General features: G+C 35.4%; 1 protein-coding gene across 12 annotated transcripts in view; it reads right to left on the minus strand.

The window, feature by feature from the left end:
• Positions 1-26,965, minus strand: part of ERC2 (ELKS/RAB6-interacting/CAST family member 2) — a 481,052-nt gene that overhangs the window by 194,081 nt on the left and 260,006 nt on the right. For all 12 annotated transcript variants that reach the window (XM_080384963.1, XM_080384960.1, XM_080384958.1 and 9 more), the window contains one exon: positions 20,202-20,337. In XM_080384963.1, coding sequence (XP_080241089.1) covers positions 20,202-20,337 — 136 coding nt within the window. The remainder of the gene's footprint in view (positions 1-20,201; positions 20,338-26,965) is intronic.

Genomic DNA, 26,965 nt, shown 5'->3' on the forward strand with positions numbered 1-26,965 from the left:
TCAGAGTAACAAAATCTATCTGTCTTCTCCCTCTCCTCAATTCCTGACTTAAACTTTCCAAGGGGCTTTGTTTTCTAGTTCCTCCCCTAGTACCCATGGGCTCCTATTGCCATAGTTTACTGCAGTCACTGCTTCCACTTTCTTTTTAATGAACTGAAGGTAAATATTTGCTCTGTAACAGAGTTCAAAGATGAATGATGAACCTAATGCAAATTCACATTTCTTCAATAGCGTAACTGATTTCAATTTCGGGGTAAGACTAAAAGAATTTTTTCACATGGAAGTAAATGAAGCAGACACTAAATTTATAATTTTTAGACAAACACTTGACAGTTCAGCTGAGGATACTATTATCCCAGTCCACAAAGCCAACATAAAAAAATAAAACTACCGTGAAACTGCATATATAGTCACAATACTGTCAGGACTGCAACTATTCTTTCCAGATAACATCTTCAGAATATATGCAACAAAATTCTGGAAAAATAAGTTTTCAAAATGAGCCTTAAACTCAGATTTTTAGAGCTGTATGGTTAAGGTTTTCAAAACTCTGTAATTCAAAAATTGGCTGAACTTCTGCAAACTTCACACACCCTCTTTTTTTTTTTTTTAAATGACAACCCAAAGGTAACCAGGAAAATTTTTATGCCAAAGGAAAGCTTAAAGTGTGATCAGTTCTGTAACCTTTTAAATGGGGCCACAAACATAACCCCTTAATAATGTGAAGAACAATATGTTTTTGATTTGACCATACAATGTAAGAAGAAATAATGGGAGAGGAATTTGATACTCTTAACTTTCCAAATCCCATATGGTATGTTTATCATTTACCATATGTATAGTGTCTGATGTGCATACATCAGACTATGGATTTGAGACGTTTTCTCAGACCAGCAGCTTGAATGTATCATACCCTGCAGTTTCATGAGATCCAAATGAGATGCAGAACATGCACCATTTACTGTACAGGCATGACTGTCCTCATTGAAAGTGGTATTTACGTTACCAGAATTTAAGAGATACTTGTTAATGAGTGATAGAAAGAAGCCAAACCATATCCCATTCTTCAACTGCTCAGTGTTTTGGATGTCTTAATTATGCCATTTCATACTCTGAAACACAGAAGGCCAAGTATGTAACATTATCACTTCCACCAAAGAGACAAAATAAAACATTTCCAAAATGGACAGGAAGACACTTCATCATTTCAGGTGGTATCTACAACCTTTTTTGTTCAAATTCTGCTGTAAGACAAAAATGAGAGAGAAAACCCTTGAGCTCTCATTTTTCACCTCCTTATGCACATATATTAAAAACACTTTTACTCGGTATAGAGACTTCTATCCATTAAGATTCAGAAACAGAAAAGCAGCTCCGGAAAAAAGTATGAAGGAACAAAGGGGAAAATCATTATGATAATTAGAGTTGTGTGAAACTTGGCTGTTATCGTATGTATGGTTCATCCAAACCTTTTCTTTGGCTTTGGTTCATATCCCAAATGTTGCTTTGACTTCTGGGCTTAAAGGAAGCCAAAAACTCCAAATGAAATGTTGCCAAATCCAACATATTTTTGCAGGTTTAGGGTCAAAACCATGCAAACCCACAGAGTTCCTCCTACCATCATAAATCAGCCTGAGTTTGCCAAAAACTTGTGCATAAGCCTTTTCACTACACTCTTCCCTGTAATATTTAAGCTTTTTGCCATCAGTACTGCATTTAGTAACATGATTGCACAGCTTCATATCTGAACAGCTTTCTTATTTTCTTATTCAGTTACAGTTGTCTGTTTTATTATTTTAAATGACACTTATGAGTTTTGGTTTTAAATACTATCCAGTTTCCTATGAGTTTTCAGGGAGCCACAATCAAAGAAAAAACCTTAGTCTTCAAGTGGATGTCACTGAATTTCATTAAACTATTCACTCTCTTGTCCAGGCCTTTTAAAAACACACCAACCAGTGGCAACACAGAATCTTATGGGACTTTTGAAAAACATCAAGACTTGAGAATTCATCAGAAATTATTTAATTTTAGGAAAAGCACTTCGCCTCTTTAGCAACATACTACCTTTGGCCATGTGTCCGCTAATTTCTTTTTTCCAAACAATTTCTTTTGATTTGTCTAATATAGATGTCATATGTACAGGCAGTTTTCCAAAATTTACCTGGAACCCTCTGTAGAAACAGGTGTCACATTACTCACCTCCCAGTCCTCTGGTAAAAAGGAAATTTTAAGTTATTCACCAGAGTTATTAATTCACATATTTCACCTCTAATTTCCAAGTTTAGAATGAAAACTACTTGATTCTGACAATGACTTGGCCTGACCACAAGCTCACCCTGCTTTGAACAAGAGGTTGAACTTGATGGTCCCTTTGAGGTCCCTTTCAACCTAAATTATCCACTGATCCTATGATGTTAATTTGGTAACTGTTATGTAATCTCTTCTACTGTTGCCTCAGTCTGAGATAAATCTTCCAATATTTTGTCCATAAAAAGGAGTTCCAGAAGCAAACTACCCAAGCTGTGAACAAAGGACGAAGAAATTGCTTTCATTTTTTTTGACCTTATGACCTTATTTTCTGAAAGCAGTCTTTCTACATCTTAATTATCTTTGGCTCTATAGATTCTCTGGCAGGCTTCCGCCTTCTGACACATTGGAAAATTACTAGTTTTAATGCATTTCATTACTTACTTCTTATTGTGCTGCGTGCATTTCATGGTCTGCCTATCTGTGTTTTTTACATTTTACTGGCCAGGATTTATGATTCTATTTTTCTCAACTGGGAAAATTCAGGGTTTTGAAAGATTTTTTTGTTTGTTTGTTTGTTTGCTGTTGAAACTTTCCTTTATCCTGCTGTTTAACTATGCTGGTTTCCATTTGGTCTTCCCTAAAGTAGTTTTTGATAGGTGGTATCCATTTCCTCTGAGCCAATATAATTTTCTCTAAATAGCCTTCCTTCATGAAGCTTGTACTCCTTCGACTTCCTTTTTAATTTCGTTTTGACCAACTTCCTTATTTTTGAGCATCACCCTCAATCCCCAGTTTTTAAACCAGGTTTCAATTTAATGTTATTTAATCACCACAGGCTAATATTCGGTTTCTTTATTTCACTGAAAATACTAAACTACAGAGGGTACAGTACCAGCAGTTAATATCAGCAGTAGTAGCACATTTGAGAACATAAGCTACATTTTGCTTGCTTTCCAGCTTTACCTCATGAATTGTGTTACTTCATTTACACCAAGAAGAGAGAACTTGCAAGGTTCTCTGAATGCAACATCTGTCAAGGATGTTGCAGTGGTTTATGAAGAATAAGAATGTGTTGATTGTTAATACCTATGGATGCACCAAAACAAAATTCCTTAAGTATTCAACACCGGGAATCAAGATCTAAATATGAAGACACGATACTGCCAACATACATATAGATATGTGGATCATTTAAAAGAGAAGAAAAATAAAGGCAAGGCTTTGTGCGGATGTTCATGCAGTTTTTGACAAAACTACATAACTGAGAAAGTGTAGGGGAATAAATACAACCTTTTATATACATAAACCACAAATCAACATAAAATAAAAATTGAGTCAAAATTTAGATTTATATACTTTTAATACTGGACAAAATTTTCAGATTGTGGAAAAAAATATGTAAAGTAATATGGATACTGAATGTGACTGAGATTAAAAGCCTCAGAAAATTCATGTTCTCTTAGGCAGACAACCATTTGTATATTCCAAATATTAATTCTACCAAAGAGAGATTCTTCCCAGAACACACAAACACAAAAAAATACTTTTCCCCCACAATTTGTAATTTCTAGTTGTATGGAAGTAGCCTACATAATTTTTTAAAGATAAATAATTTAATGGCCTTCAGGATTCATACTGCTATGTATAAGCTCACATATTCATATTATGGACCGCATTTGACTCAGATTTTGTTCCATTATTCCATTAAAACATAGCAGAAAAGCTCTTTCTTCTTTCTGAATACATATTCAGTACCAAACACTTCGAATTTTTGTGGAAATATTGAGCTCTTTTGCAGCATCCTAACATTCTGAAAAACATTAAAGTCCTTCATCACTAGCTCACTGAATTTATTATTGATTACACTTTCCTTTAAAGCACAAATGCAATGGTTACATTCTGCCTGATTAATGACTTTCAATCATGATAAAAAACATCTGGACTGTTTTTTACTCAAGAACTAGTCTTGGGAACTATGAATTTGAGGGGGGGAAATAAAATAAATTTTAAAAAGGACAAAAATACCACACACCCTATCAGAGACACCAGACTGTTCAGAATCTTGCTAGAAGAGACTGATAGGTTTACACTTGCTATATTCATCTCTGAGTCAACAGACAGATGGTCACTGCACATATGGTATAACCTGTGAAGGAGAATTTAATACATGTGCAACAAACTGTGTAATTACAACATCAATCCTAGAACAGGAGCAAGAAAAAACAGTTGTAAGATGAATACGTAAACATATTAATAGATCATGGAAAGAGGGAAGCACATCTTTAAAAATTTATCAATTTTTGAAACTGCACTTTCTATTTTCTTATAAGACCCTTTTCACAAGGAAAAAGTGCAACAGAACCACAGGCAAACATGCTATAATGCTTCAAAGTAGCTGCGTACATCATTTTCAACATATGCAATTGAGTCTACCCGCCAGTAGTTTAATGCATTAAAGTCAACATTACATACTTCAGCCACTGAACGAGAGAGGAGAAATCTACACCTATATATGAACTTTGGTGATGTATATTCCAGAACTGTAAGCAAGTTGATTCAAAAGAAGAGGCACTTATGTCTGTGTCCGTTAACTAAATCTGCTGTAGTTGAAGTCTAACACAACCACAGATTCAAAGACAACCCAGACCACCCTCAGAAATTTCAGGTAGAAATATTAATCTGAATATACCATATAGTAACACTTCAATTACTTACAATTATTTAATTGAATGATTACTATACAACTATTTAAAATTAAAGTAGTATTTTTATGCAAAACATTTCTTTTCGATCTTGCGGCTATTGCCTTGTACTTGAGTGATGTTTCCACTTGAGATATACCTCAGTGGTGCAAGGTAGGCACTGCCTGGCTAAAATACTGAGCAGAGACAGACAAAGAAAAGGATGTACACAGGCTCCAGAAAGTCTTTACCTTTTAGCACTTCCCCTTACAGACTGAAGGATTCCTGCTTTGTTATAAATATATATATCTGTATTGGTTTTCTGCATGAAATAACTTGGTCCCAACAGGAAGGTGAAGGAAACAGTTTACATAATACACAATATATCTGCCAGAACTACACTGTAGGTTTACCTGTTTCTACCCCTACTGCCCAGAGCGAGGGCAGCCCTTGGCTACTGGTATATCATCTCTTGAGTGGACTTGGAGGGTACGTGGCAGCCTGTCGCCCCAGCCAGGCCTCTGGCCTCATCTCCTGCTTCTCCTGACTTGGTTCCAATGGCCCATAGACCCAGCTCATCACTGGTCACGCCCAGGACCGTGGATTCACCCTGCTGCCAGCACCCAGCTCTGTCCACCATGTTGAGATCCTGTGGGACTAGACCAGCTTGGCAGAGGCACAGCCCCTGCCTGGGTGGCCTTGTGCTCCCAGTTCCTGAGGGGGCAGCTGGCCTGCCATGTGGCCTGGCCACGAGCCCTGGCCTGCTGCAGTCCCACACCACAGAGCCTGCTGGCGTGCCCCCTCCTGATGGCCCTGGGCTCTGCCCCCCCAGCAGCCACCCGCTGCCCAGCCACGGCCTCTCAGGGCTCTCTGTCAAGGCTCCTCAGGGCCCCCTCTCAGCGTGCGCGCAGAAGGGGGGTTCTTCAGTGGAAGCCCCAAACAGCAACTCCACCCCAGCAGCTGCAGGCCCCTGAGCCGTGTCCCTGCCGTGATGCTGACCCAGCTCCAAGTCCTCTACACCACCCCCGGTCCTGGCCCAGACCTCTAGGAGGGAGAAGGATGGGGAAGCGGGACTGGGGGGCTGCTGTCAGGGCCTTGAGGACACCAGCAGGCCTTAATGTCCCTAACTGACATCACCTGAGGCCTCCTCTCACCCCCTGCCTACAGACCCTGGACCTCCATATCCCAGCTCACCCCTGTGCCCATTCCTATCCCCAGTCCTGCCTCCTCGATCCCTCTGGATTCAGCTGCAGCTTGCTCATTACCATGATCAGCATTACTGCTAAAATGTTTCTGTATGCTCCTTGTTTCCCTTATTATGACCAGGAGAGTGCTATTGCAGGGTAATTCTGCACAGGGAAGTCTCAAAAATAAATATTCTTCAAGTGTCTTCACATGTATTTTATAACGTCCTGTTATACAAAGTACCACAGCAAAGTGAACGGGGAAATCACGATTTGTGGGATCATCCAGGACAAAAATTGTATGAAACTTTCCCTTTTAGGTCTTTAAAACATTTCCAGGACCTCAGATAAATTAGTTCACCTAACTGTCTACTAGGCAATTCCATACATATTTTAATTTAATAGGTACTTCATTCACATTTCAATTAGGTAAGGAAAGAATTTAATTTGCAGTTGAAAATTGGAATAGAGCACCTTAGAAAACCAACAATACACAAGCTAGTTTATGTCAGGCAGCTATGTACAGTTAGTAATTCATATCCTACCACAACAGACTTAGGATACCTTCATCCAGGTATCCCATGAATGTATTCACAGCAGTTTTCTAGGTAGGCAGCTATTAGGTGATGTCTTATATGCTAGCTTTCTAGTATTCTTGTGATCTTCCTATTTCACATTTAGAGAAAAGATACAAAAGAGAAGGAATTTAAGATACCAGTTATCCTGCTTATGCCGCTAATTTTGTAGTGTTTATCTGTTTTATAATAAAATGGTGAACAAAGCCATCATGCATAAAGGATCAAGGCCTATGCTGAAAACACAAGAACCAGACAGCAGCCATCTAACAGCCTTTTCTAATGTCTGTATTAAGAGAAGTAATGATATTTGCTAGGACGTGGCTGCCAAATGTGCATACAAAAGAACACCCAGACAGAAAAGCCAGTCTTGACAAACCTTACAGCTGACTGCGGAAGGACTTTCTCACACATTACAATGCCCGTCAACAGATCAGATGTAAATGATGAATGACAATGCACTGTTTTCATTTGTACTTGAAATCTGCTTTCTCAATGACCTTCTAAGTTTATTTTTTGTCTGTACAGGGGTTTTTGAATTATTTTTCTCTTCGTGTGAGAAATCTTTGTCTGACAAGGCAGTGGCAAAATTCCCATTAACTTTACTAGAGCCAGGAATTTCCCCCATATGCAGGAAAACACAAAATTCTTTCTTCAAAGTCAAGGGACTATAGCACTCATGTGACACACTATTCACATTGTTATAATGTCCCTTTGAAGTTTAAAAAAAAAAAAAAAAAAAGAGAGAGAAGGGGGATCATATACACCTGGCTTTTATCTTTGTCATAGCTTCTAGATGGATAAATTATGGTCATTCTCAATATGACAAAGGTATGTGACAGCTAAAGAGTATGTGTAAAATGCTTCTTTCATTACGCCAATATGCAACTGTGAAAAGAAACCTGACTGGCTTATACCAAATAATATTGTTTAATACAACTCCACCCCACTACAGAACAAATGCATTTGTAAAAGTATTTCTAATCCATGTCACTAAATATCCACAGAAATACAAAGAATAACTCAAAATGTATTTTTTCAAAGGAATATGAAAAAATCTGCATTCTGTGCATAGTTTTGGTTTTAAGATTCTAAGTTAATATTTTTATAGCTCATCCAGCTACATCAAAGTAGTCTTTTAAATTAAGTTCATTTTTCCCTATTAGCAATGATGAAAGGTATCATGGAAAAAAACTTAAATTGTTTTAATACATTTATTTATTGAATCATAGAATGGTTTGAGTTGGAAGGGACCTTAAAGATCACCTACTGGAGTTCCAACCGTCCTGCCATAGACAGGGACACCTTCCACTAGACCAGGTTGCTCCAAGCCCCATCCAGCCTGGTCTTGAGCACTGCCAGGGATGAGGCATCCGCAGCTGCTCTGGGCAAACTGTTCCAGTGTTTCACCACTTCACAGAAAGTAATTTCTTCCTAATATCTAATCTGAATCTGCCCTCTTTCAGTTTAAACCTATTACCCCTTCTCCTATCACTACATGCCCTTGTAAAAAGTCCCTCTTCAGCTTTCAAAAAACATTGTAAAACGTTAGGAATTCAAATATATCCATAACTATGAAGCTCTCTCCAAGGTATTTCTAGGGAAGGAATCTCTCTCAGATACAGAAAGCTGAACAGACTGTTTCCCAAGAAAGAGAAATGGAAAAATACAAACAGGCTCAAATAAATGCTTAAGGTAGTAACGACTCTAGCCATAACTTGAAAGAACAGCCTTCTATAAAATCTAATATACTCTACTCTAGTGTAGTTTGTTGTTGAATTATCTGATTATCTTGATAGTTCAGGTTTAAAAAAAATCTGAGGCCATTGTAAAAAACCTAAACTGTAAATGATAGTACTCTTTTTTTCTTCATATGCTGCTATTATAGACCATACTTTGAGAAGCAAGAGACTAGTAAAACTGCCTAGCTGCTGCAAAACTGTTAATGTAGTACATAGTCTTCCTCATGTTTCACATGCTGAAGACCAATATTTCACTCCAGTCACTCACTGGACCAAAAACTATATCAAAATTCATCTGCAGTTAGTATATCAATCAGTATCAATTCATTAGCAAACATTTTTATTATCATGAGTAACACACCACATCAAAATCTTGTAATTTAACAGTTCAGACCAGTAAATGGAATACTGGATAGACTAAGACTAAGTCTACATGCTTTACTGGTGGCATTAGCCATCTAGGACACGTTGCACATAAACTTCATTCCTTATGCCTCAGTTTATTTCAATATATTTGTTATACCTATGTTCTGTAAAATACTTTGAGATCCATTAATACAGTATGCTTTGGCAAATGTGTGGTTTCTTAATTGAACACTTGAAGTTTTACCTTTACCTTTAGTCACAAATGAGCATTTTCTGGCAGCCTGTGCATGCTGTTTTAACTTGCATGTATTACAAATCAGGTAGGAACCTGAAATATTAACAATTTATTCTCATATAACCATAATTAAGAAGTCAAAATCTGAGTATGACTTTGCTCTAAGTGACTACAAATTTCAGTATGTGACCAATACTTTTTTATTTATAAAGGGGTGTAATCTGAGCACATTATATTTGTTTAAGTGAGAAGTGAAGTATATTTACTTTTATTCCATGATTGGATGGTTCAGCTTGAGATTTAAAAGTCACCTCCTTTTTCCCTTGCCTTATCTGTTCTACCATCCCTAATTTTCCTGGGTAAATTCTGCCCAACTAAACTCAATAATTAAAAAATAAAGGGATTGGCAAAGAAAGTCTAACAGTGAAATTTGGTCCCAAAATCTTCTCATGAAACCTATCACTTGAAAGCTTCTCAAAGCAAGATGTGTTTACAATAAATAATTTTAAGAAAACTTTCAAAGGTGGGAGTCTTCTAGACAAGATTATGCAATGAAGAACCGTCACCTCCCTTCTCTTTCCAGCCTGTAACACGAGGTAGTCGAAGTAATAGTGTGTAAGGCTATTACACACTGGTGTAATACACACTGGTGTAAGGCTAAACACTGGTAATGAGAGATAAGTGGTATAAGTCTGGCTTATTAGCCACCAACCAAAATAATTGTGCCTAGGCTTACCTCAAGCAGAACTTTTGCTACTGACCAGATGTATTAGTAACAGACTTGCATGCTATTCAAAATGATCTGCAGAGAGTGACAAAGCAGCAACAGCTAGCACCGGTAAATACAAGACCGAATTATGAAACTTGCTAGAAATCTGAGCTTGATGCAGACCACAAGGAGGTTTTTGAAAACCTTTTTATGTTTTCATCCAGCCTATCAAGCTTTCAACAAAAAATTGTTATAGCCCATGGATAAGCTATGAATGCAACAAAGTATATGGAGATACAGTTTGCATAGAATTTAGCTAATCAGTTGTATTTTTAGAATATAATTAATTTTTTGCTAGTTTATATATAGGGAAATAGCTTTCATTTGTGAAAACTAAAAATAAAAAAAGCATAGGTAAATTTTTTAGGCAATGCCTAAATTGGAAAATCGATGCTAATAGGCATTTCCATTATATTGTTTTTATATTACAGGGTTAAACTTCCTATATTCATCTTATATTGAAGACAGCTACACAAATAGGGTCAGACATTTTATTGCAATTTCACTTTGCAGAATTGCAGTCTAAATCATTGTTTTTGTCATTGATTATAATTTATGTAATACAGAGTGTTTAAATACGTAAGTTAGTAAAATATTAGATGAGCTATAAGTCAATGCAAAAGTTAAAAATGAACTATATGTGGAATGCTATATTGGACAGTCATGTGCTGAAATACTAACATGTATTATAATGAGGTTATTGATGTAGAGTTGACATATGACTTGATTTGCAGATGCCCTACTGACTAACCTTTGCAACTATATCTCAGTGTAAACCTGTGGTAATTATTGCTGGGTAGGGAGAGTTGGTTTAACTGAACTATTTCTTTTGATGCATGTTGAATGTGATTGCCCCCTGGAGACTGCAGGAGTCCCACATGTGTGAGTTATTACATAAATACTGAGGGGGAGAAAAAAAGGTGTATCACATTAAATTTATCCTTTCTCCTATTATTGCAGTTTTGTTTTCCCAACAGGTTCTCTTCCTTCCTGTGCCTTGCCGTATATGCCCTTTTCAACTAACAAAGCATTTATTAAAGCACATGGAAGAAATAACTTACTTAATCTAAACATAAAATAGTTGTAAATAATTGCAGTTCACAAATTTCTAAATAACTATGCTAGAATATACAAATTTAGCTTCGTTTGCTAATCAAGATGCCCAAGTTTTATTCTTGGGTAACTAAAGTCAGTGAATTAAGATTACTTAGACAACACTGGAAAATATTATGTTTCTGACTTAACAGTAGAAACTGAGAAAGATGAGAAAGTCAGTATTCAGACTTTCTTATATGGGATGCTCTAGAAGTCCTTGTAATAGTGCAAAGGTTGTACTAATAATTATATATAATGTTCTATAATACTGTGTCCTTGCTTAAAAATCCAAAAATAATAAATTCATGTTATTTTATACATACTCATATAATTTAATACTCTAGATGAACGAAACAACATGACAACTACATATGACAGTTGTACTGATAACGTCTTACCCATTAAACTTTTTTTATATGTTATAGTTGGTTAGACCAACATACCACAGAACACCGAGTCACTTTTGTCAACCTAGCAATTATGACAAAGAAAAAAAGATTTAAGAGACTGTAAGTCTAGTAGAAACTGATCTTCAAGTGAGATTTTCACAGATTGTCCACAGGGACATTTTATAACAAGAGTAGTTTTGGCTTCTGGGGATTACATTGCACAATGAAAACAAATGTCAAAGTAAATCCCCAAAGAAAAAAACCACTTCTGGTATTGATCCTCAGACCTACCAATCAACCTTCCTGCCCTCTCTAGACTCTCAAATACTTCTCTTCATCTGAAACCTTTTAGAAATATTTTCTTCAACATAATCTTAAACTACTGGCTGAAGTTCAACACACATTTCAGCAACACATATGGAATTTATCCACAACTTATGGAACTTCCACAGGCCAAGGAAGGAAAATTCTTAAACGTCCGTCCATGTTTGCAATCTGAATTTATATTTATTTTTTCTTAGAAATCTGAAGATAAATACACTAGCTGTGTCCTTGATAGTCTTACGTGTGTTTGAACTGATTAGTCTGATTTTTGTAAGTATGCACTAATCTGGTAGTCAATTTTTAATATATTGCACTAAATGATCACAGGGCCGTTTATTTTTTCTGTTACCCACTGCCTGAGTCTCCACTCAAAGAATTTTATATATTTTGGTTATCAATGAATCACAGAAAAGACAGTTTTGTTAAGTTCAACTTTTTCAAAATGTCCATTAAAAATTTATGTTCAGCTGCATGAAAATGACTGCTTTAAGAAAATTCAATCCTGCCTTTTTCATAGATACACACAAGAGAAAAAAAGTTCCCTGAACTTTAAGTGAAATTTATAAGCTGTACATTTTGCCTAAGTCTAGACATTCTTGAGGTTGTAGTTATTAGCTATGCTCTATCTTGGCAAAATCCAGCTATAATTAGAGAAGTAGACAAATGCCAAAGGAAGTACCCATGAACCTGCACACAATTGTGTCATCTGCTGTGCTAGGTTCTTCCCATTGCTAGTACATAGTTCTTGCTTCATAAGGGTAAAACTATTTCATATGTACACTAACACTAATTTTCCTTCAAACTGACAGAACTTCAGCTTACAGGCAAAATCCTACAGTCCCCAAGGAACTTATAGCTTGAAAACAGAAGCATACCAGAAAGTATTTTAGTTTTCAAGCAATAAATTGAAGAGAATTCTGTCGATGTGTTACAGAAAGCTAGCATAAAATATTGACTTTTCTATTTCTTTGCATGTTAGTTTATTAATGCTGTAGACTATATATGGAGAACTTAGGCAAAAATTTCAAAAATTGCTCACTTGCACTTGGAATCAGCTCATTTGTTTAAAAGTATTTGCAACAGCTTTAACAAATGAATCCAGTCAAAAAAAATTACAATTTAGTGTGAAACTCTAGAAATAAGGTTGATGAAAATATTTCTACATGGACTACAATATTAAATGGAACATCTACAACACAAGACCATCACAGTCTTTGATGTAAAATGTCAAGTGCATTATTAAGCTTCTGCTTTAATTGTAGAAAAGTTCCGGTAAAATAAGTTTTTAAATCACTGCAATCATAATAAAAACATGTTTCTGTTCTGTATTTTCCATAAACAAGTGGATGGAAACTTTAAAGGGAGAACTTCATTCTAGCTGTAGCTTACCCCATCTTCTGAATTTGTCACTGAACTGCTAGCAAAACCTTATGATTGTTTACTAACTTACACTAAAGACTGAAAGACTTGTTGCAGCTGACACCTACACAGACTTGCAACGCCCCCCCTGCCCTTTGTTTCAAAGTATTTGTATCTGAGAGCAGAAATCTTAGAGGTAAGATCTTCACAAGTTTTGCATGCAGGCCACATCTTATCCTTTCTCTTGCCTCTCTACGTATTTCCCAAAGTCCATCTCCATCATATCTCATCTGTATGTTCTGATTGCTCATAATATTGAGAAAGGAAAAATCAAGAGTGATCACCTATTTCCCCTTATTCTGTGCCCAGACCTAAATGAGAGGTGGGGAACAATTCCCACCATCAGAGCTAGACCACAAGGTGTTTTTCACGCATGCACTTGAAATCAAAGAGGAATGGTGTAAAAGGCAAAATCCCAATCTTAGCTCCATCTTTCTCCACAAAAAGACCAGCCTTCTGAAGACAGAAAAACTCCTAAACACTTGGAACTATTAAAGCCTTCCAAAGAGGTATAGGTCCACCTTTGGATGCACGCTTAAACTAGAATTCACTTTTAATACAGTAACTCATGCTTTTAACCTCTTTAAAGGTTGAGTTTTCTCACTGCATATGTATTTCAGCACTAATAAATACAAGACTTTGTTTATGCAATGAATTCTCTACTGCCTTATGTCAGCTACATATACTAATACCTGTCTGCATAAGTCACGTCTGTTTCCTCTGTCTCTGAACTGATTACACTGCTCTGTTCATTTTTATTTACAAGACTTCATCTCATTCCCTAGCTTCCTCTTTTTTATTAATATTATAGTTTCAAAGTTTTTGAGACAATGCAGTAGGAAATACACTGCATTAAGTGAAAAATCATAATAGATTGATGCCAGGTATAGCCCTTGTTTAGGCCATCCTTCTTTTTTATTTTAAAATGGTAAAACCATATGGTAATGAGCAATATCTTCAGGATATTTTGTATCTCTAGAACTATTCTGAAGATGAAAATTATATGCTGAAGCACAGAGTGAAAAATAAACAAATCCAAGTTTAAGGATTCACACTGACTAGCTGTGAAATCTGTTGGGTTCTATTTTTAGCAAGTAAGATATCAGAGATATTCACATAGCAAGAATCAGAGAGCAGTTAATATTAACTACCCAGTTCTTCTATCTGTTTTGATAAGACTTTCTCCTAATCATGTTTGTTCATTATCTAAAGACTAAATTTCCAGCCAGTACATAACTATTGAAAAACTGAAATTTTTGCCTTGCCTCAGTATGTCCAGTGACAAAGCAAGGCTAATATGCTGGACACTTTAAAAAGAGAGATATTCACACCTGGGAAACTTACATGTGTACACAATCTGTTTCATGGTACTTCAGGCTTAGAGCATTGATCAAGCTGCCTGTATATGATATTTGAAATAAATGAGAACTACACACTGTCTCACTCAAAACCAGTTTTTTTAGTCAAATATTACTTTTCAGCATGTGGATTTCTGCTGAAAGAAAGTCCAAGCTACCTGTAAGAGAATCGTGACAAATAACCCAAGCATTTAAAACATTAGGAGACTCAAAAACTTTTCCCGTATATAAACCAGAAGAAAGGGTGGAAATACCCAGAAGCTGTGTAGATCAGAGCAGAAAAGGGTATTAAACTTTTAAACTTTTTTCAGGGTCATCCCTGTACCTCTCTTGAGACATGTATGTGTCAGACAGTTTACATAAGGTTTCCAAAGAGGAAGTGTTTCTGAACTTAGCACAGATATGATTCCATAAGGTTCGATTCACTTATGAAAATGATACTTTACATTTCTGAAAAGTATAATAAGACAAAAGTGTACATTTAACTTCCTTTGAGGTTATGTGATGAGACATAATGGGAATATTATTACACTCACATTCTTACTGTTTACTCTAGAGAAGAGAAAGGACATTGTTGTTGTTATTACAGGAGGTTTGAAAATCAGAATCAAAACCAAATCCACTCAAGTTCTGAACATTATGCAAATGTTTTCTTTCCCAATTCAACTGAGGTAACAGTGTTACTGGAACAACCATGTTCCATACAAGAATCAAGAAAAACACATCTCAGGAAATAAACATATTTCACATCTATAACATTTCAAGATCCTGCAAATAGATTTGAGGAATTATGCACAACTTTATGACATGATACTCGTATATTTCTTGGCTCAGCATTTCTCAAAAAGGCTTATCTTTTTAAGATGAACAAAAAAGGGAGAAAAATGAATGCATGTTAGATATAACATTCTCAAAAAAAATCATGATAAAGTGTTCAAGGGCCAGGTCTCCTGCTGTGATGCTTTATGTAATGTATGACCATCACGGCTGGCAAGATTTGCACAGGTCTGCCCTTGATTTGTGGAAGGAAAAAGCAGAAAACCTCACAACTATTCTTCATTCCCAAGAAATAATCTAAAGTCTGACTCCCTGATGTTTCCAATTTTACAGTGATCCAAATAACCCCCCAAAACCACACCTGAAGCATCACTCACAATTATTGCTGATAGCTGAGGGAGACCAAAGTGAATTCCCTCCCCAGGCATCCCAGGGCACTCTCCATCACAGCAGTGGCACTGGAGTGCTGTGAGATGGGGCCATCAGAAATTCAAACTTGACCTGAAAGCACTGATGCTAGGATATGAACCAGTTTTGAGAGGCTTTTATCTGAAAAGATCATGAAATATGTCACAAATAGACATGATGTTATAAGCCTCAGGAGCTATTGTATCCTATTGAAGCTTCAAAGAAACGACAGAATTCTGAACTTTGTCAGACCTACCAGAAAGCAAGTGGACAGCTGAATGGGTAGAGCTTCAACCCCCACTTGAGCTGTACAAAACGGATGGCAATTCAACAGATTGCTTCAGTTTGCCCTGAATGACGCCCTGAATGGTCCACGGACAATTATACTAGCTTTCTTATTACATGTTTCCCAGGACTTCTGCAAAAAGATTGAGACTTGGCTGGAGTAAACGTAATTTGACTAGTCTAATTGCTCTTATTTCTCAGCTGAGCTTATCACAGCTAGCTAACAGCCAGTTTCTCACAGCTAGCCAACAAATACAATCATTACATCAGGCCAGAGAATTTTAGGATATACTTTACCTTAACAGCTCAATACATCATTCACAAATGTAACAAGTACACTATAGACACAAGAACTATCTGTTATAAATGCCTATAAACATACGGTGTTTCTACTAAACATAGTAGAAAGCATTATAAACAGTAACAAGAAAAGGTGGTCAGATATCTATAGTTTACTAAGATGTCAATTCAATATTGATTGAAATACCAATTAATTTCATTTTTAATTAGCAGGTGTATAGTACTTCCAGAAATTTCTTTTTCAAAGCACATAATATATCTCACATCAAGTGTCTCCCCACAAATTCTGCCTCACTTAAATCCTTAGATCACCACTGTTCCATTTTAATAACTCTACATATTATTTATAAACCAAAATTTAATATAAAGAGTGATCAAGTATTCTACTCTGTCAGATTGTTCATTTAGTCAACTTTTATATCCCAATTTGAATTCTCTATATGTTCACATCACTAGAACTTCAGTTTATATTTTCCTTCCTGGGGAAAATATTTTATGCTTGGGTGGGTAGGAAAGAAAATAAATTTACCTATTACATACTGCATTATATGTATCCTTTTGAACACATGCATATATAAGTTCAAATCTAGGACACTTACAAATGTAGCTGCATACTCAGACCTGCGGAAAGCAGGTGGGTTCCATCCCTGCATTCAGGCATTTCTGGCTAAATATTACAGGAGTAAATGTTTATCTTAAGCTAAATACACGACATAGTTTTATGTGACAACTTACAAAAGCCTCAAGTCAAAATTACCCTGAAATAACAAGTCATACAGGCCAATCAAAATCATAACTGCATCCACTAGTGCTCTTGATCAAAACTTTTAAAGGAAAAACTTGCATTTTAAGAGATACCTGCTCTTTAAACAACTCCACAGAGGAGGAGGAGTTTTTTTTAAATAACTCTTACGAAAAAAAGTTCCTTTGTATACCAAGGCTAATTGACTGGAGCTTTAGTTTGTTTGGCTTTTTAACCAGGCAACCACCTACTTATCAGATTCATTTAATATTTGTAACTGCCTTACACATATAAAACAAATAATACCAGTCAAAAAACTTTAAATCAAAATACTCTCCTATAGCAGAATAAATGCACATCAGAGGCATGTTACCTCCGCTATTCAATGTCAAACTATTTGTTTTACTTCCAGGATTCACTATGGTGCTTATGTAGAAGAACTAAAAGCTCCCCAAACCTTGCAATGATAAGGAAACCTTAAGCTTCCATTTTGATGGCAGGGAAATGTTTCCATTAAATATACATGTCATATCATGAGCTTTTACTGAAACAATTAACTTTGTGTTTCATTTTTGAAAACAAACCGTAAAGTACTTCCACAGAGAATAGTAATTCCTTTCCCTCACAAGAACAACAGAAAAAAAGGACACTTTATCAAGCCCACTTTGGAAGGGGTTGCTTGATGCAGTGAAATGGCCTCCTGTACCTACTAGACCAAAGCAACTCTCTAGCTTAATTTACTGGAGAAGGAAAAAGCTGCCAGATGTTCAGCAAGTTTGGCTGCTTTTCTCCACACCTCTCCATTCACTTTGCTCCCTTAGGGTTTTACTTGAACATGTCATAGTACTGTAGAGTTAAACTTCTACTTGCAAATGCACATCTCCAGGTGTTTTATGGCTCACTTTAAGTCAAACAAGCCATTTTCAGGGCTTTGCCTTCCCTGTGATCCATGCAGTGACAGCCAGTCTAATTCATTAAAGCATCAAACTGCAATGAGAGAACACATCCAGCCCTGCACGAACAGAACAGTTAACATGAAGGCAGACATGGGAAGAAATAAGCCAAGGAAATGAGGAAATGTTTTAGCCACAGGAAATAAAACAACTAGTTATGGCAGCAAACTGACAAGAGCAGCAGATTGCCTGTTCTGCTTATGCCAGAGAAGGCAGGATTAGCTGTACCAGCATGCCAGCAGCACAGACAACCAACACTCAACTCCTCCTGTTGTTCTTACAGCTACTAGAGGAAGAGTTGGGGAATGCAAAGCACCTACTGATACACAGAAGCAGCTAGGATCCTCTCTTTCACTGTCCTAGCAGCTCAGCAACTGTAGGATGGGCCATGACACATACACACATACATTACTGAAAGTAATATGTCGAAGCACACAATATTAAATTATTAACATTTTAAGGCATAATAACAGAGAAATAGTAGTTAACTGGTTTTCATGAACTGTACGGCACAGAAGAGCTATACAGCAGACGGGTTTTTCTTTCTAAATTCAGGTTATTCAGCCGTGCTGCTTTCATTTGGTAGACCCATTCTCATCACATGACTTGAAAGCTCCAAGTATAGCAGTTACTTCAAAGACCCTAGAAATTACTTCTATTCTCTAGTGATCACCCCACTCTCATAGATTTCCAAAATAATATTGGGAAAAATTATAGCTCTAATATATTCTCTTTATTGAACCACATTAATTGCAAGTAGCTGCTCAAAACTGAAATTTAATTTTGATATAACATATTCTTAGGTCAAAAACTTCGTGGGGTTTTATTGATGTATCATGTGCAGTAGAATGCATGGTGATGTAATCATATGTAATGACAAAGGCCATAAAGTATACATAACACTACACAGATGCATAAAGAAAATATCATTTCCTGAACTTAATTCTGACATACAGTTTCACCAGCTTAAGCCCAAAGAGAGGCATGGTGTTAATTTCTCCATTTTGCATATAGGAACACACGAGAAATACAGTAGCATATGAAACAAGTCAAGTTCCATCTACTGGAAATTTTGAAGAAAACCATTATATCAACCGGAACAAAGCAAGATTGACATTTTGCACAGTAAATCAGACTTGCCTAGAAACACTGGGTATGGAGACATTTACGTTGTTGACAAAAATCAATACTTTTCTTCATATTTTTTCATGGTCAGATCTCAGAGAATATTTTTAAGTCATGCATCAAACTCGTTTTGTAGTCTTTAATACAAATTCCCTAATATGTAGTGTATCGTTTAACCAGATCAGCTAATTACCTTTCAAATCTCAATGCTTGAATCCAGTGACTTATAAACTGTAGAAACTTTCAGCAAAAGGTTAAAAGTCTGTCTTAAATAAAAAGATAGGACTACCTTTTCTTGCCAACTGTAAGAAAAAGGTTATTGATGTAATAACTGTGCAGTAATGATTAGTAGAGATGTGTCAGATTAGACAGCTATAGCTACTCTATGCTGCATATAAATACATAAGATAAAAACGATCTTTGGTGAGGATTCCAAATTCACCATTAACCTGTTAGACAATCTATCCTCACCCTTTTAATCTACTACACATGCATGTACAGAGAGTTAGTTAATAAGATCAAATCACACCCATTAAATGATTTGAGTATGAAACCAGATGATGATATCCCTGCTGATATAGAATTTCATTCCCAGACAGTGGAATTTAACGTGAAGAGCTATATCTAGAGACAGAACAGGGACCGACTCATGGGTCTCAAATGTTGTTGCATTCAATCTCTACACATGAAAATATGGCACAGTTTAGTGCTCTTCAAAAACTAAATCATATTTTACAGAGCTAATCACCCAGCTATGTAAATGCCTGCCAAGGAAAAAAAGGAAAGAAAAAAAAAGAAAAAAAAAATCACAGCACATAACTACTCGATATTCAAACATGCTGCACATTCATAACCACACCACATAACCTTACTGTGGCTTGTGGATATAATGCTGTGAATAGCACAGAAACAGAATCCAGAAAGGATAATTATCCTTCTTTTTTCTGACGCTCCTCAAAACAATAAGGACTTGTTTTTAAATAAGTAAAATACAGTCCTTGTGAGGAGAGGGCTTCAAATTATATTGCTTTTTCCTCACTCTAAATACCAAATATTTCATGTACGCAACTGAAGTTAGTAGTACATCTTCTGGTAGGACAGGTGAGAGCCATAAGCTCTTTCTGGGAAAAGATTCATTATACAATTTGAAAGGCACACAGTGGAACAGAAGTGTATTTTTTTTCTTGACGGTTATAAAACACAACTGAAAAATAAACTCACTTGTAAATGCTGAGAATTGTCAGTCATATTGTCCTCTCGCCTACGAACTTCTTCCAACAATTGTGCATTCTTCTTTTTCTCCATTTGCTGATTGTGCTTCAGATTGGCAACCTTCTTGTTTTGGTCCTTCATATGTCTAAGAATTGTATACACATATACATTAGGGTTAATGACTGCAATCACTTCTTTTTCCCTACAAATTAACTTGTGACTATGACACAAGACATCGTTTCTCTAAAAGATACAAGTATTCCAAGTATCAGATGTAAACAGTAAAACTTCATCTTGTTTTCAAGATGGCATATCAAAACAGGTTTAATACCATCAGGTTATGCAAGAGTAAAAAGCATTTATTTGGACCTGCAAGATTTTTTCTATCGTTTGCTCACAAATACTTATACATGTTCTAAGTACACAGAAAAATTGCAACAGAGGGAGATATCCAACGATCCTTACACGCTCAGTGAACTTGGGAACAATTTTAATGGGTGTTCTAAGCAGCATTAATTTCAAAGGAAGCAGAAGGTGAAGGTGATGACTGATGTGAAATTGTATTTTTGAAAACCTGGACTATAAATACAATGTTTCTGAGGATGAAAGTGTGATGGGGTAGAAGGTCAAGTCATAAATGCCATGAAGAATAAAGAATGCTTTTACAAATAGCTTTGTACAAAAACATTACATATTTATCTTTTTTAATAACAAGACTTCTTTCTACAAAAGCTTATCAACAAATAGATTTAAGAGTAGCTTCTAATGAAAATGAAACAATATCGCCAACATATATTTTATTTTGTTAAGACTGTACTCAAAAAAAAAATTGTTTCTATGTTGAATTATCTTTTGCTCTGGATCTTATTCATTAAGTTACCAGAAGCTTTCCTGATTCTGTTACTTAGAATACAACCTTTCAGGAAAGAAGGCACACTAATTTTGCCTGGCAGGCACAGAAAAAATATCCTTGCAGAAATGATTTCTATCTGATTGGATTCTCAGATACTGTTTTTTCTACTTTTTTTGACTTTGAGGAATTTGATCCCTTTCATCTATATTAAAATAAAATCATGTGCAAATTCCTAATGAGATGTGCTCACTAATCCTATTTTGGCAAATAAAGAGAATATTATGTAGGGCCCAAAAGGATCATGGAAACTGTCTCTGTTCCTTCCACATTAGAATTTTCAGTAAAAAAACCCCAAAAGTTAGAGAATACATTTCTTGCACTTATTTCATTATGCTAAAGGAACTAGGGCATTTTATACTTACTTCTACCACTAGTTTCTTTGTCCTACCACTGTTTTATTCACTACTTATTTATACTGAAAAATTAACAATGAATCTGTAATCAATAAATGTTGCCATGCTATTAAAAATTCTTAGAAGGCACTTCATATAAAAGTTTGTAGGTACAATACATAACAGAAAAGCTAATATATTTTTACTAAGAAAGCAACTGCGACTTGCTTAGAAAAATAGAAGAGGCTAAAACTAATTCAAATAATAATTTTTGCTTTTAAAAAGAATCCACATCAAGCTTACAGATAATTTTTCTAGAAAGACAAGTATGAATTCCTCTATTTGAAAAACAGATTTATCCTGTAGTTGTGCTCAAGAGTTTGCATCAGCCTGGTAAGGCACAAAAAGATAGATTAGCCAAACTGATAATCCATTTACAGCATCTGTGTTTTGTACTCATTCGTTAATGTTAGAAATAAAATCCATTAAGACTATACATATCATAAAACTAAAAGAATCCCCAAAAAGACACTCTAACCAGAAAATAGACCAGTTTCGGGGGAGGGGGAGAAAAAAAAAAATCAAGGCTATCCTTTTAAAATTTATTTCTTTTTAGTACAATCATTTCTAAATTACAGAAAATAGTGACTGGAACATGAACAGCTGAGCTTATCTAGGTTGAACGAACTCTAGTTGGGAGTTAGCATTCTACAATGCTAGAGACTTTGAGACCTTAAGCTGTACCTTCCTTAAATAGTCTCAAATATTTTTTATAGTTCTAATTAACTATACACCTAAGGCTCTCTCCTCCTTTAGACACACCTTTAACAAAATGTCAAGGTTCACAAGAAAAAACTCCTTTTCCCCAGCTCAAAATGACCGTCAGTACAGCACTAGAACTGTGTCTTGGTAGATTTCTGACATGTTTAGATTCCCAAATCAAGTTCACTTGAGAACAAAAAATACACTATACGATGGTGAGAAGAAACCTTGCCTACATGAGACCTACCTCAATAGACATGAAGTATATCATAAATCACCAGTATTTTATCAGAGTGTTTTAAGAAAGGTTAATTTTCTGAAAAACACAACACCACCACAGCTAGCCAGTAATAACCAGGCAACATGACAGCGCTAAAAACAGCAGGGATATTTCTGTCAAAGTTATACTTGACATATTGACAAAAAAATCCCAGAAACTGCATGCCCCAGTTTAAACTTGTTTCTAGGTCCTAAAGAATATAATAGGTTTAACTATTGAATTGTATATTTTTAAATAAATTTATTCAAGAATTTTAGAGTGATTCCCTTTGTCTTTCTAATCAAGTATACAAATATACATTAGATGCTCTGTGCAGCTTCAATTGAAAATCAGTTCTCTTTCATGGATCTGTCACATAATTGTAAGATAGACCTAAACAGCATAAAACCAAAATTAATACTAGAAAAATTGACTTTCACAACTACATATATAAACATGGTATTTGGCAGAAATCCTGGTGGGGTTATATGACTTTGTGCTGTTAAAATGTAAAAAGCTTTCTAATCTAATGCTGAATAAATTATAAATTAATTTATATTTAATCTCTGTAAAAAGTTCAATTTTATGCCAATGCTAACTGTGTCTTTTGTAACCCTTCCCTCTCACGACCTCCCATTTTAGTTTCTGTCTAAGTAGAATTCTGAAAAGTAGAACATGGTAAAGTTGCAAAGCAAAACATCTGGTGTCTGTGATATGCAAAATCTTAAAGAGAAGGAAATAAAAGAAAGCTGTGTCATAGCCTCTCTTTCTTCCACAGCTGACTACATGTCTATGGAAATGAAAATGCTAACAGTTAAAAAGCCAAGCTGAGTAGGTTTTTAGGCCTGCATTAAAGGTACAGGAGGAGTTCAACACAGGAAATTAATACAAGAACACATTCTCCACCATTATTCTTTTTTAAACAGCGAATATATCAAACATAATCCTTGATACAATGTATTTTTTGAGTATGCTTGCTCTGGTGTTTTTTCACACTTCCCTGTTTCTAAAACACTTTTTAATAAAATAGATTAGTATAAGCAAAAATTATGCATGAGAAATAAAACCACATTTGGGAACAGTACACAATCAGCACAAAATACCATATGCCATTACCATATGGAATATAAAATACCAACATAGTTAGTTTACTAGTAGTTATGCTGATATGAATAGTTGAATATACATTATTCTTTATCATGAGGTATTAGTTTCATGTGCTCTGCTACACTGTTTCAATTTAAAGTAGTAAGACCACAGAATTCATTGGACAAAGTAAAATAAATAAAACATTACTGGTTACGATACATTGTCTTCAGAATCTGAAATGTACACCGCAGGGGCCTGGGCAGTAGAATTGATCTTACCATCACACATTAATCATATTCTGGTAGTAAAATATATGCAAAAGTATTCTTTGTTTGATAGTCTAACTGCCCCAAAGCAGTAAGATGAAACCCACAGCTTTCTGATTCTCCACTTTGCTATACTTCATTTTGAAGTTGGGTATATGTTACCTTATAGTGAGCTAAATTCTTTAACCACTAAACTAGGCACTACAGTCATCTCAAGGTAGTTATTATGGAAAACTATGCTGCGTATATAATTTTACAAACATCACGTAACTGGAAAGCCAGTCTTCAAACCAGTTCTAAAGCACCCAAGCCCAGAGCACACTAAAGCAGTGCCAACACCACATCTGGTTTAAAGCAATGATGCTCTGAGCTCATAACATTTAAGGAGGAAAAAAAGCAGTCTAAAGAGCAGCGTAGAGAAGCAACACTTTACACAGATGCTTAATCTTGGCCAAACATTAAAATGGCTAGTTAATATCACTTTTTCAGATAACAAACTTAAATTTCCATTTGTGTTTCTATGGTTATAGCCAGTCAGCAATTGCCATAAAACAACTAGCAGCTTAATCTATCGACTAAAAAAGAAATCCGAATGGACCTAAGCTGTCTTCAAAATGGAGCTAGAATGTAAGCACATCCTGAATAGTTTAAAAGAAAAAAAACAAAACAAAACCACACCCATGCCACATAAATACTTGATGACAATGATACTGGAAGTTAATAAAGAAGAGATGAAGAACATTAGATATAAGAAAAAATTCTATATAAAATTTGATTCTAGTACATTAGACATTCTCTCATTCCTAATGAAGAGAAGACTATATAAAGTAAAATACTTCTCTAGAAACTACCTTACTGTATTTTAAACTGAGTTTACTAATTTTTTTAAACCTATATCAAGCCATTGCTCTGAACTGTAAACACACAGTAGACCATAGCTATGCTACTCCAGTAAAAATTGGCCAGTCACAATTTCCCACTCTACTTCCTGAATCTTCTGGACCTGGGATAATTTTTATAATCTTTCTCATAAATGGAACGCTCCACAGCCATTAATTTCCACCTCAGCTGGGCACTAGACTTGAAATAAGGTATCCAAACCACGGCAATGCCTACATCTGTTTTCCTCAGCATCCAACAACTTTCAGAAAGATGGTTTTAAACTGCCAAGACAGGAATCAATAGACTGTAACAGCTCCGGTTTCTGATATTCCTGAAGAACCATGAAACTATGACTGCTAAATATTTAGGTATACTTAGAATATCATATATATCCGCACAAGGTAGGTGAAAAGAAAAGACAAAAAAAATTCTTACACAGCCCTATAGTTTTGTCTCTTATGAGTCTGGACCAAGGAGCCCAGAGCCCCTTAATCTTGCTGTGCAAACAGCAAGAGGCCCTTACATCAATTACACTTAGCCATTCATTCTATTCAATTTTCTAATTGATATGTCTTTGTAAGAAATAGACATCAGTGTCATGGAGATGTCTGACCCTTGATCAGCAAAAAAAGGAAATATTAAAACAGTAGTAGCACTTAGTTCTTGACAGCATGAATATTACTAATTGTAATGACTATGTTTAACCATGTTATTTTGTGGTTTTTTCTTGTTCTTCTGGAACAGCATACAAATTGATCTTGTAGCTCCAACTACAGTACATTTAATTCCTTCAATAAAACTATTAAAGACAAATATTAACATTGGAGTTTCCACACATATGTATCTTTCAGACATCATTTTACAGTAGTGCAACTGTTGTCTAAACTCCAATGCTTTCATCTCTGATAGCTACAGAAAATCACATTATTTCATTAAATTCCTAGCTTTAATTAGCCACCTGGGTACGTTGGCCAAAAAATTGGTAATGTCAGCCAAAGATAAGTGTTACATGCTTAGTATAGCCTTCACACTATTTCATAAAGATTTTTTTTTCCCCTCAAAGCATCCAAAAAATGCAGACATGAAAATACTCCCAAGAGAAAAATTTGTAACATTTTCTAAAGCAATATGTCTCTGTAATATTTTTCATCATATTAAACAATATTACAATGGGAGCAGCTGTCTCAAAGTCAATCAAAAAATTCTCCTGTATGCTAGGAACCTGTACTCCTCAACAAACAAACAAAACAAAACAAAAAATATCAGAGTGCAATAAACTTACCAAAGAATATTCTCAGGAAAAAAGAAATATTTTACTAAATACAACAATTTAGTCAAAACAAGTAATTTCTATAAAATAGGAAAGTCTCAGAAATACATTTCAAAATTTAATTCAGTACATATTTTAAATAATCAAATATTTTCAGCTATTGTTCCAGGCATGCGCTGGGCAGAATATTACCAATATCATTACTTGCAAGAATTTATTTTTTTTTAACAGATCATCTCTTTCTCCTTTATAAATAGTCCACACCTTTACAAACGATTCACATGGGAGCAATAAAAAAACCATTAACATTTCACTAGGCACTCTGGATCTCAGGAGCTAGTCACGCAGAAGGACCTGATCCTGTAAATCCTGTCCATGTGAATGTCCGCTCTGAACTACATTAATTCAGTAAGACTCATAGAAATATTCCCAACAGTTCAGTTCTCACTGTCTTAAAAATGACAGTACACATAGGTTGTCATTTAAAACAACAGCATAAGGGTAATTCTTTAAAATTCAGATCCAACTACATTTAAATCCATAGGAAAGATTTTCCATTAGGATATGAGCAAAGTTAAATATTGTTTCTGGCACTTTCCTGGAATACAAATGTATTTGATACTTTCAACGTATAAACCTGAACAACAAAGACGGGTTAGACACTAGCAAACTGTAAACATCACAAGAGACATTGTGACACAAATACACAAGGACACTGTGTAATCACTTACAACCCACCGATGGATTTGTCTGGGGAAAACAGGTATCATGAGACCAGAAAACCCATATGCATGACAGGCCAAAATTTTGATATGACAAAGAAAACTAATATACCACATTTTTTCTAAAAGAAAGCCCTCATGCTTGACTGCTAATTTTTTTTAATGTTAGACTCTAATCACCTTAAGATTTATGATATGCTAATAAAAAACTGAGTAATATCTTTCTGTGTTGTCATTTGCATTTACAAAAACTTCCAGGTTGTTGGGTGGGTTTTTTT

The sequence above is a fragment of the Falco punctatus genome (assembly GCF_963210335.1).
Source record: "Falco punctatus genome assembly, chromosome: 4".
In the NCBI taxonomy this organism is placed as follows: Eukaryota; Metazoa; Chordata; class Aves; order Falconiformes; family Falconidae; genus Falco; species Falco punctatus.